Raw genomic sequence first — 13,080 nt, 5'->3', positions numbered from 1 at the left:
ATACACTTTCTTTTATAATATATAGTGATATTGAAGATTATAAGTGTGATGTATAATTAATGTTTCAGTTTGGATGAAATATGCAATAGGCAGACGTGTAGATAGAGGATGATGAACTGGGAGCATTTACACAGGAGCCTGAAGAGAGAGGACTGTCACTCCTGTCACTTCAGCGATTAACGTGCGCACACAAGACGTTTTACAAGTCACGGGCGGACTATTAACGACCGCTTTAATAATGTCTAATAACGTGCTGTAACGTTCGCTCAGCGATATTATTTTCAAGTGTTGCAATTTTCAGCTTCTACCCTTTCAATGGACACTCATAAAATTGATTATTTAGATGACCTTTATTAACAATATTTTCATTAAAAGTTTAAGCGAGAATTTTTATGATCTTCATACAGATGAGTGAATCTTTACCACTTCTTAAGTAGTAATATCTGTCTGAAGTTGGAATTAGTATGTTCAGGTTAACATTTAATATTTAATGTCTGTCAGGGAACTCGTAAACCTTAGAAAGATTGAAATTGTAAGAGAAGTCAGTGTTGACATGAGTGACGTTTCCATACCCTATGCATATCACCCTTGACATGTATTTTCAGATCTATCACATCTTCTTTAACTGAGAGTTAAAATTCATTTCTTTTACTGATTTATTTATATTGAATAGAATCTATTTAAATTAATTTTTTCTATTTTTATAATCATTTATTAAAAACTATTCAAAGAGGCTATAGAAGAAGTGTGATAATTTCTGAAGTTTCTTCATGCCTTTATTTATTGCACAATATACGCTTGAAGAGTATCTAGAAGAAGTATACTTCTTTCCAAACTTCACAGAACTCGTTCTCAGGACTCATTCATCCAGATATACAATATAACCATAATTGATAGATTCTCGTCACAACATCAATATTTCATCTTTACCGCTTGTCAGACGAATTCGACTCGGTAGCCGCAACCATAACTAACCTCCTAATTAATCTCTTCTGTTGCTGTGTAACCGATCAACATTCCCACGGTGGAAATTCATTTCTACAGCAATTACATCTGAAAAGGAAGGGTCCAAATGTGTGTTCGTGTTGTGAGAAAACGTGTCTTCGTAACTTGAACAGGTTATGTTTCATCTCGAGACTAGAGGATCGACGGAATATCGACAGGAGATTGGAAAATAATATGATCTTTTCCAGATTAGTGGCGGAGAGATTCGCGGCAAGTATGACAGCCTTGATAACCGTGGAAAAATTAAGCTGCAGGAGAAAACTTTCTCACGAATACTGAACGGCCGTCATCGAGCAATTAGTTCGCTTTACGATCATGGAGTTTTAAAAAGTTTTCCACTTTTCAGACGGTTCGTCGATCACACCATTACGCAATGTACCGCATTGACGCCACCATCTCTGTTCTTTTTATTTTCCCTGAACAGGCAGACGTTACGCGCGGGAAGCCATAAAAATAAATTTGACGATTGTCCCCGGTACGAGTAGCCATTTCAATTTCATGTTTCATAAGTTTACGTTTGATATTACGCTTTGGATTCCTCTCCTGTCCACTTTCTCCGTGGAAAGTGAACGACCACGAAGGATTGACTGAGGAAAATAGATTTTTTTTTTAGTTTCCTTCAGTTGATAATGCAGAAAAACGGAGAATTTTTTTTCGTACTTACTATAGAATTAAAGTCATTTACTTATATCGTTTTCATGAAACTATTCGTGTAGAAAATATTATTTTTAATTTCTTTCTTTCGTTGATAATGCAAAGAATTATTTTTATACCTACAGGTACAGGGTACTTCAAAAAGGGTAACTGTTATAGGGTAACTGTACCTAATATGAAACACCTGACTTTAACACTAACCGTACCGACACTTTATGTAGGTATGTGTACCGTATCCGGTTAAATGACCGGTTACGAAATAATCATATTTCTTCCCAAAGGAACACAGGTGATTGTTAGTTTAATACAGGAAACAACGCAGAAACTAGTCTTTAGATAATAATAAAAAAAAAAATTACCTATTTTTATTTTTAACAAAATACGGGGGAAAACAGGTTCATGATTTTAAATCGAAATTTTAAAACCGGTCATTTGACCGGGGCGTGGTACGGTTAGTGTTAAAAGCTTGTCAAACATAGAGACATGTTTTTTTTTTTAATTAATCTAATGTTAAAACACGACAAAATTAATAGATACTTGGATGTTAATAGTTAACTATGCAAAATATCTAACATGAAACACCTACATAGGAAATTTGTAAAGAAATCTCAAAAAACTATTTTTACTATGAAAAATGAACATTTATATAAATAAAAAGGACAAATAAATAAATAAATATCTTCCATTTTTTTGGAACCTTGTCCTAAGATTTAATATTTTATAGTGCAATAATATAATGTAGGTACTTATAATGATAAAAATATAATACATACCTGTAACACTCGGATATAATATTAAGGAACATGCACCCAATATGGAAACTCAACGTGTTCCTATTAGGTAAGGGAAACTGGGGTAAAGCCGGGACCTTAAGGATAAAATGGCATAACTCTGAAATTAATATAATTAAACAAAAATTAAAACTATAGCTTATTAAAGCAATATTTCCTTTAAACAATGGCTTACATTAAATTTTTGCAACAAAAAAAAAGAAAAACTCGAAAATAACAATTTTACGAAGAGGTGCGAATTTATGGTTTTGCCCCGAGGTCTGGGTAAAACCGGATACAGTATTCGATATTGTCCTTAACATCTATAACATTCGAATTTATCCAATTCTTTGCATCCCCAACCAGTGCAGCTTTCATGGGCCCACCAAGAGCAAATTATACATTGCACCCATCCTTCGTTCAATTTGGATGCACCAAGATTGCCTTATTATTGTTCTTTTGTAATTACGAGGCATTTTGTTGGAGACTAAAAATAAAGTTAAATTAAAATATTCCGATGCATTATGAATAAAACAACACAATCAAGTAATATCCATCTGAAATACTGTTTTAATAATGTTAATGCGTTTGAAACATCGCCACACCTGGGGTCAAAATTGGGTCCCGCCCGGTTTTGCCCCAGTATGCAATTTTTTAAATATTACAGATTATTGACACCACCATGACGAATTGAAGAAAATCCTTTTACATATTGATACTTTAATACATGAAAAATAGCATAATTCATACCAAAAAGTACTTACCTAAACAATATTAGCAATTATGAAATTGATAATTCCGTGAAAATTAGATCAGAGTACTCACAAACGCAGAAAGTATCATAACTTTAGAAGGCACATGCATATGTATCGCGATCATATTTTGTTTATGCACTAATTCAAATGATGTCAATTGATGGGTGCATTGACGCGAAAATATTTTAAACCGTTTTAAAAATAATAGTGGGTTAGGTCCCAGTTTCGGCCGGGTTTCCCCTAATTTCGACAGAAAAATAATAATTATAGGAAGAAGAAAAAAATTTAACGGTAAACTTCTTTTGAAGACTGAAAAACAAACGTGTTTAATGATAAGTCACGCAAAAATAATATTTATACCTTATCTTCGCTAAAAAATTTCACTATTTAACTCGTCTCTCAAACACATTTACACGCTTTGAAACAACAATCAACTTCGCATTCAACGACAGACTTGTAACTGAAGCTCAAATTTGTTTGTCTTTAATGAAATATCTTACACTATTACCGATTGATTTTCTTACTTATTTGCCGAGACATTGTGGTGTTCTATATTAGCCTACAGTTACCCAACACCCCATATATTTCAAACGTCTGACAGAAAATTGTAAATAAGACTGCAACAATAAGAGAAAGAACGTGCCTCAAAATTCCGAAGATTTTTACAACACCTACGTTGGCAAGGATAGTGAACAAGTGAAGGCTCTTTAAGGACAAAATATCGTGTTATCAGTACCTGTTTCTCTAAAAATGTTACTTCCATATAAGTGTTAACACTTTTTTCAAGCACTTCATTTCTTTTCAGTGTTAATGAACGTGGGGAACTTTCAACGCCCACCGTGGAGTAAGTACAAGGGACTCATTTGCGTCATTCTCATTGAATCATAGTCGTTGAAGATATCACACGGCACGCTCATTGATGAATTTCTTTTCTGAATCATACTGGTGGGCGTAATCGCGATTCGTAATTATGTGATAATTCGTGCAATGGCATTCTAACACCAGTTTCGCAATGGACAGATGCAACCCACTCGGAATGAACGTCCTCCTGCTGGCTAGGGGCTCAGAATGAGGCGCATTGCGTAACATTTTGCGCGCCACTTCCTACGATCAGTAGCATGTATGTAGTCTATTTCATATACGTAGATACAGCACGGTTGATACTGCACGTAGATGATCTCTAGACGGATGATTTTTAGGTTATGTTGGACTTCAAATGGTATTGCTCTTGAGTTTGTGGAGGGGGTGAATTGTTCTCAAGATTATAGAAACATAATCGTTCACAAGATTATAGAAACTAGAATAGATATGTAATTCTTCGTTTTTACTGACAATTGGACATCTCATCTGTGTTTGAATGAAAAAAGTGAAATTTTCTGGTAAAAATAAAGGTGAATGATTTCTTTCTATGAAATTTTAATATTACGAAATGAGATACGATTAACAGAATATTTTCAGTATTTTAAGAAATTTTTATGTACCAATTTTGTATATACCTATATATATTTTTTTATAGCTAGTTTATTGTTTCCAGTGGTTATTATTCACTCAAATGTTTTCTCAGATATTAATTTTCTTCAAGTTATAATTTTGCATGAATCAAAATTACTTTCTGTGGATTTCTTTATTTTATTTTCCATCCATGGAAGAAAGGAAAATTGTAGCAGGTACCTACTTACCTACAGTGAAGAGAAGGCTTAAATGAGAAAAGAATTGGCGTAGTTAGATGAACATTCCATAGGAAATGTAATGCAATCCAAGGTGTTTCGCGAAATGAGCTATAATCAGTTATTTGAGGTGGGTGAGTGATGAAGAAATCGTGGTCCAAGCGAGCTCTTCTCACACGTACCTAACCCCATGCATAGGTAATCGTTGCCCAAGATAAATCTGAAAGCTATTTCTTGATAATTCCTCATTTTCCCAGCTGTCTGCAGCTAGACTCCAAAAGTCCAACAATTTAGGCATAATGGAACTAAAAATGAATCTCATTTCTTATTTCTAACTATTGATAGTGGTTGAAGTTGCAAAATACCATTATATTTTATATATAGGATATAAGTATTTATCATTGAAAACGTATGAATAGACATATAAAAATGATTAGGTCGTCCAGTAAGTTCGTGCTGTTTATTGACGTGTCATTTAGATCAATATTCCAAATTACATGTCGTTCCACAAATTCTTCTCATCTTTTTGGCAAAGCCATTAATGTCATCACTATACAATTTCTTCGGTTTTTGTTCGAATATTTTTCAATGCTATTTCTCGTAGAGTCGATATTGTCAAATTTAAAAAAATTCATTAAATTTTAAAAATTTTTATTAAATTTAATAAAATTTCCCAACCGAAAAATCACTTTCTTTTGACTTAAGAGTTTCGTTGCTTCTCTTAACTTTTCTAACTGAACACAGTTTCATTTCGCGAAAGTAACTTGAAATGCAAAATGCATCGTGAAGTGTATAAACGCATCGCGGCACGGACTTATTGGACGATTTAATACATCTTTAACACGTTTACAAGACGTCTGTGCGCTATCTGGGTAATGATATTTATGATAAGTTATGCACACAAATTGAAAGAAACTGTGGTAGATTTCATAATAACCGGTTCTAATATATCAAAGACATGAATAATATATCAAAAAAATGTTACTTAATTTTAAGAATATTGCCAATGCGGTTGTGAAGCAAAAGTCAAACACAAAAATCTCATTTTCACATGCAAAACAGTGAATAAATTATATACAGATCTTCATCAAAAGAGAACTAACCTCGATGAAATTTCAAGAACAATTCAAAAGACTCAAATTGAAATTTCAAAAATGTTCAGTAAAGGAATAATTTAAAATGAAAATTCATAAGAATCAAGAGCTTGAAATCCTACGCAGGCGCTCAAGTTAATTAAACATAAATTCATTCCTGAAAGTTACCGCGGTTTTAAGCTGTTCGATAAACTTTTGCCAACGTATTACTAAAGCATTAATCCCGCGTAATAAAAATCCAAATCTCCAAGAGAAAGAATCCAGTTTACACCCGCAAAAGATTATGTTTGCAATTTAGTAGTCTACTTTGGAATAAATTCACTGCAGTTTCCTACGATAACGGGTAGGCACTATCACTATAATAGAGTCATAACCGTGGCGAACAGAAAGAGCCCTATCCTTTTGTACGGCATTACAGAAATTGTTATAAACCGAGTGTCGAATTTATCTCTAACCGATTTTCATATTTTCCCTTTACTTGAAAATTTCATTACACAAAAGTAATTCAGAAAACAGGAGGATATTGAAAACGTCTTTCAGCAGTTTCTTTCTCTTGCAGATTCAGATTTTTGTATCACGTGGAATTAAAAGGTCTCGTATGTACGTTGACAAAAGTGTGTCGAACATTGTGGAAATTGTTTCGACTAAAAATGTTTAATTTCACCGGAGTTATGTTTCTTTTTTCAACGCTGAACGGCTTAAAACCGCGGGTACTTTCAGGATGACCTAATAACAATTGTAAGCTGATAATTGATGGTTGCAATAATTGTAAGCGTGATGCGATTGTTTTCTTAGCTTGAAAAGGTTGTCACGGTGGAAACGGAGAACCAAGGCATCTCCTCGGCCGTGAAAGGGTTGAAGTAACATCGTGCTCTGCCCTGACCTGGTCTTGCTCGTGGTTGTTGGATGCACGTAAGGCTGGGCAGAAGGCGGATTGCTCGCCGAGCAATTCCGAGCGTGCGTATCCGCGCGTGCCTTTCTCCGCTTGCTTCTTGAACCTATACACAGTAGATGTAACAGTGGTTTTGCAAAAATTCCTCCGAACCTCTGAAGAATACTAATCTCCATCTGAATCTAAAGTTTGAGGAAGAGAGACTTTGTTACGTTCATTAACTCGCTGATTATGTTCTCCTATGGCAGACCTTTCAAAGTATTGTACTTAAAGTTGTAAAACATTGACAATAATAGCCTAGCTTAAAAAGTTTCATTAATTATATTTAATTTTAGAAAAGAAAGTGTGTTTAAGTTACTTTTTTTTGTTTTTACAGATTGAAGAATTATAGGCCATTATCCCTTCTTTCCTATGGAATCCTTGGAAAATACTAATCTACATTTGAAATGAAGATTTGAAAAGAAACAGACAAAGAATATACTTTAATTTTTCACTATATAAAAATATTTTACCTATTGATAATATCTACATTAAAAATATTCTACTGGACATTGCAAAGCTTAAAATATGAACAGCACCCAGATAGCACACAAACGTCTCGTGAACGTCTTAAAGGCGTCGAGTAAAAGCCTAAAGAATACCAAAAGACATCTGGACGACGTCCAGCGTTACAAATTAAGAGTTCTTTGAAATGTGGCGCTATGTGCTGGCTTTAGAAATGTCTTAAAACCGTTTTAACCCCTTAACATATGACAACGTGTCAGACTCGTGGCAGAGATTCTGGTGAAGATGTGACAAAAATCGTTATATTAGTAAGAAAAATTCATTGTAATCATAACTTTCGTTTGAATTTGTAAGACTTAGGATTACGAAGTGTAATTAATTTGTGACGGATTAGTTTTTGTTACCTGATACAGTACTAAAATAGAAAATGGCTGACGCTTAGATGCATAGTCTGAAATCATAGGTTAAGAAAAGAAATCATAGGTTAAGGGGTTAAAGACGTAATTTTTATATTTTGTCAGAACGTACCGATTCGTACGCCTTCAAGACGTCCAGACCAAAAATGGACGTAAAAAGGTGTGCTACTTGCTTAATACTGTACCCTAAAAAAGTTGAGTTATATCTATTAAAAAAAAAGGGAGTCAAGGTTTCTATGGGTCAGAGTACCAATATACCGATAGTTAACCTCCAAACTTTGAATACAGAGTGTACTCTACCGTTTACTAATCTATTCAAAATATTCTACTCGATATTACGAATCACAAAAATGTACGATGTTTTTTCAGGTTAATTATTTTTTTCTAAATCATACACGTACAACAATGGCTGCAAAGTAAAATGAAGTTCAAAATACATCAGTGAAGAATTCAGCCTCTCATGCTAGCTTCGTGCACCTATGAAATATCAAATTCTTTCCGATTCGTAGCACGATAATCGATGGAATGACTTCTTCATGCTGCACCTTCGAGGTTAGAAGCCAACACGCGCCTCGAAAGATCATTTGGATCGCATTGATCCGGATTAGCCTTCCCACGATGCGGTCAAATGCGTTTACAGATTTGTCATACGTTTCGTCGAGCTTTTTCTACATGAAATGATCTTGAAAAATTGCTGTAACCGTCAACAGCTTTATTGGAATGCATACTAGCCGTATAATGCACCCTATTTAGGTTAGTGGCTTCCGTATTCGATGAAATGGCGATTGGATTCATGATTGTGTTCACTGCTGCGGTTTGAATAGCTCTGTCGAGGTGATAATTGGAAATGTATCTACCACTTAAAGTGGCAGGTTTAAATTGTTGTAAGAGGTATTTTTCTATAATTGTTGTAGTCAGAGATTGTACAATGTAAGATATTACCGTAAGCATTGGGAGAAGTGATTTTATGGAGAAGCAAATGGTTCGTGAAGATGGTGAAAATTTTTCACTTGAGAAATGGAAATGTGTAAAATTCTTGTAAGGGAATATTGAGGTATTGCGAAGTAGTAAAAACTAAGATTTTAAATAGATTGAAAATATCGCAGAGCGCTAAAAATTCTAAAAGTTATTATACAAGTCATGGCTACATCAATGATTAAATTCTAAAGTTTTACTCAGAGTTGCTATATTAAAAATATTTCCTCGAGCAATGTTCAGTATTCTAAAATTCCAAAATTCAAACTTTACAATTACTGGAACCATGTGAAAATTACCAAACAGTATCTAAAACCATAAACTCAACCCGTCAGCGACGACATAATGGTCCTCTTTCCCCCCAAAAATAGGAAAAAGTTGTGGAGCGAGAAGGCGCTTACGTTTTTTTTTTTAAATCAAATTTAAAGGAGACGAACTTACGGGATGACTTAATAGAAACCAGAAGAATGTTCCTGCCTAAAGTTTACAACCGTCTCAACAACTACCCAACCAGATAACATTTTCCAAATGTCCCCGAGAGAAGAGACGAGGGGCTCAGAATGAAGAAACGGTGATGCAAAAAGATGATATGACAACTGGCGGAGCAAGAAAATGGTGCAAGATAGACGTTCCCCCCTGGTCGCGGTACCTCGACAAGGTTTTAAGGCAAGGTGAGGCAAGGTAAGGCGAAACAAGGCAACGCGCATCACCGGTCCCCCCTTTCTGGGGCCCCGGTCCCAACGCGTTCAAGTATCATCTTATTAGACCCACGCTATATAAACCCAACCTGCCAGCATGCCGAGCAGTTACGTACTGACTTTATTCACAGCCGTGCCGGAGTGCATCGATATCGTATCTGAGGAAACAACACGTGCCTCATCGAGAATCGTATCTGTGAATTCGTAAGAGGAAGATCCGTCGAAGAGAAACGCCAGACCTCGGTGATATTTCATCGTTTAACCATCCCTCCTTGGTGATCATGGTGCTCTATTTTAATCCTGGCGCTAATATGGAAATTTGTCCATTTTTCAATCAAGTGATATAATATGTGGAGCGGGAGATCGTATGTTACGAGGTTGTCCTCTGTGATTCGTTGGACTGGAGAAGTTGGAGGATTGCATTGGTTGTTTGGTGAAAAAGAATGTATTCTTGTTGAGTACACGGATGGTTCCTTGGTAGTTGATTTTCGTTTTTCCATGGAATTTTAACGGTGAAAAATAGTGAAATGCAGTAGAGACTTTATCGGGGTGGTTGAACTCCCGATTGAAATTTTGAGAAATAGGATGGAAATATATTGGAATATTGTAATTTTTCTATTAGAGTCGTAAAATTGAAAAAATTATAGATGAAACTTTAAATTGTATAAAAAAAAATTTACTGTTTCTATCAGATAAATTTCAATTTATATTTTTTCTCACACAAAAATTCTTTGCAAAGAAATATTCTGGGGTGGGGAGGGTCGATGCAATTATCTAATTACAACAGAACCAACGGTTAATCTCGATTAAAGTATGGGAATCGATCGTTCTTTTCCCAAGTGAAGGAAGCTGAGGAATGTGCAGACAGGCGAATTTTTCTTCTGAGGTCGCGGGAATACTCAAAGCGGATGCACAAAGTTCTTAAGTAGGGAGTGGTGTGCAATACACGCAATGAATACGAACAGTCGTTCCAAGTCTCAGGGTGTGGTTAACCGTGAAATGTCGTCGAGGTCTATTCAACCCTTTATGCGCATAAAGCACCAGCTCTCAGATGGAAACAGCAATAATTTATACGTCCAATTTGAATGGACACACTTGGAAGCTATAATTTCTCTACCCTTTTATACTGAAGCGAACACAATGGCTTGATATTTTCAATATTCCTCCTTTGTATACTCTGACACACTGCAATCCTGGCTAATGAGCCTCGAAGAGACATAATTAAAGACCACACTGAACTTTACTCTTTAAGAATTCAATTCTTTAATTCTAACTTTTGCATAGGTACTATTTGACTTGTAAATTTTTCGATTAAATTCGACATTTTAAATTATCGTTAAAGAGTGTGAGAGAGTTGCAGCAATATTCACAGTTTGAAATCCAGGACATAGATGAAACTTTTGCCTCAACCTGTCGCGTTAGTTTATCAAGAAACATCAGATAAATTGTGCTCCGGATGGCATTAAAGCTTGTACCGACCCCTCTTAGAGCCTCAGAGTGTTGATTGCACAGAGTAAACGATCCTGGTGCTTTCACGAGCAGAACAGTGAAAGAAAATGATGAAAATCTAGTAAAATACATGGTGCTTTTATAAAGGGTTGATCTTCTGTATCTTTTCACAGTGTGCTTTTGAAAGAAAGCGGTGCGTGAGTTAAGTTCAGTACACCTGGTCCCCTGGTTGTCCTCACAACATGTTTTATCTTCAGGTGAGTGCTTTTTTTAGCTAAACTAAAAAAAGACTGCTTCTTCTTTCAATTTTAATGTGTGTAATTGTCCTAATTGGTACTGAAGAGAATATCCAGAAAGGGGACTAATATCTGGAACCAGAATATCAGGAAAGAGGATCGATCTTCTTTGAGTGTGCACTTAAAAAAAGATGAATATTGGGAACTGTCAATCTAAATTCATTCAACATGATCGAAAGTGGGTAAAATTGTCCAAACCGGTTCCAAACGCTGTAATACAATATTATGGAATATTGAAATATAAAGAATATTGAGAAAGAGATATGGATACCTACTTTGAACGTGGAAAATAACGATTCCCTGGCCTGTCTAATTATTATAATTAATTACAGCCCCCCCCCATCCGATGAACCCCGCGGCGCATAAATCTCAATTCGCGTGCTACGGAGAGAAGGAGAGGTGTCAACAAATTATCGCGGGTATCCCGCATGCTCCTCGCGGATCCTGCGATTAATCAGGGGAGATGAATCACACGGCGTAATTGATTTATCGATACGCGGCCCCTGCGAGGTGTTAGGCACGGCTAACGAAGCCAAGAATAGAGCTGGTATCGAATTCTGTATCTGTGCAAGCATCTACAGATAATCTGTTCTGAGTATGGGATACTGATTTGATGGTATTCATAGTTAATTGGATGTTTGAAATCGTCATATTATGGGAGCCACGGGATCTTTAAAAGCTTTAGAATGCTTCAAGTAGGTACAATTTTGTTTAGCTTTAGACACTCAAAAATGATTATATTCTGGCATAACGTAGGTACATAAAAGTGCTGATAGATACATAAAAAAATTTGAAAGGAAAATTAAAATAACCTAAATCATGTATAACGACTATAATCTCCTTCAGACTTCCAGAACATTTAAAATAGCATCTCAGCAGAGAAATTTCGCTGCTGGCCCCATTCCGACAGTTGCAGCTCTATTATGTGGTTGTCTCTTCTGTGGAACATCAGGCACACGTAGCCATTGGTACTGTAAAAGAAAACAATTTCTGGTCAGCGCAAAGAACTTGGAGTCTTACCAAAAAAAAAAAAAAAGAAGAAAAAATAAAGGAAATTAAAAATCTACCGAAACCAACAGTACCATTAGCAGACAAAAGACCAGATAAAGGATGAGAAAAAATGTTTGCATTGACTCACCGTGAAACCAGTTTTCTTCGGTCGTGACGCAGATGATCCTCTAAATTCATCCTCGCTAATTAACACATTTTTGTTTTGCTTCCACTGGACACTGTAGATATTAACCACAGACTGCACCCTTGACAGAACTATCCAAACGTACCAGAATGCCATTCAAACTGTTTAGCATCCCAGGAAACCAATTGAACTTTGATATACTTAAATTATTGAGATGGGATTAGGGTTTCTTGGGTTGAATAGAGGTGGAGCAGTTATAATTTCAAGTATATTATAGACCTGTTTATACATGTCTCTATTTTTTTCTTAAATCCTTTTATAGTTCCAATGCCAACCGCATCCCAAATAGTTTTTCTTTTTTTTTGCTAGTAGGGTCACTATTTATGATTATATTATGTATCTGGTCCCATAATTACTAGATCTAATTAGCCATGATAGAAAGTGGGTATTATGTGAGCCATAAAATTAGAATTATTGTTGCCTTCACAGGTACTCCAGACAATGCTCTATTCTTTATACTATATTCTCTGGAATATACAAGGTGTCCCAGTAATTCTGAAACTTTTACCTGACTCAAAAGTATTCTATAGTTTTTCAGTAGATTTTTTCCCAATTTCGTTATGACTGCTTTATGCAATAAGATCATAAACCTCTGAGGCCTGACTGATTTACCGATGCTAATGAATTTTTATTGCCGGTGATTATGTCAACGACTTCCTTTAAAGAACGTGCAATATATTGTATCCGTGAAAGCTTTTATTTATTCCCCT

At 35.4% G+C, this 13,080-nt stretch overlaps 1 protein-coding gene across 1 annotated transcript in view; it reads left to right on the top strand.

Annotated features, from left to right (window-relative positions):
* The first annotated feature begins 9,567 nt into the window (after nt 1–9,567).
* Nucleotides 9,568–13,080, top strand: part of LOC108580377 (pro-resilin-like) — a 6,173-nt gene continuing 2,660 nt past the window's right edge. Inside the window, exons 1-2 of the mRNA XM_017944113.1 lie at nt 9,568–9,634; nt 11,053–11,136. Coding sequence (XP_017799602.1) covers nt 11,122–11,136 — 15 coding nt within the window. The 5' untranslated portion in view covers nt 9,568–9,634; nt 11,053–11,121. The remainder of the gene's footprint in view (nt 9,635–11,052; nt 11,137–13,080) is intronic.

This window comes from Habropoda laboriosa, unplaced genomic scaffold (assembly GCF_001263275.1).
Source record: "Habropoda laboriosa isolate 0110345459 unplaced genomic scaffold, ASM126327v1 scaffold9, whole genome shotgun sequence".
Lineage (NCBI taxonomy): Eukaryota > Metazoa > Arthropoda > Insecta > Hymenoptera > Apidae > Habropoda > Habropoda laboriosa.
Note: the sequence above shows the minus strand (reverse complement) of the source record. Positions and strands in the feature narration are given on the sequence as shown.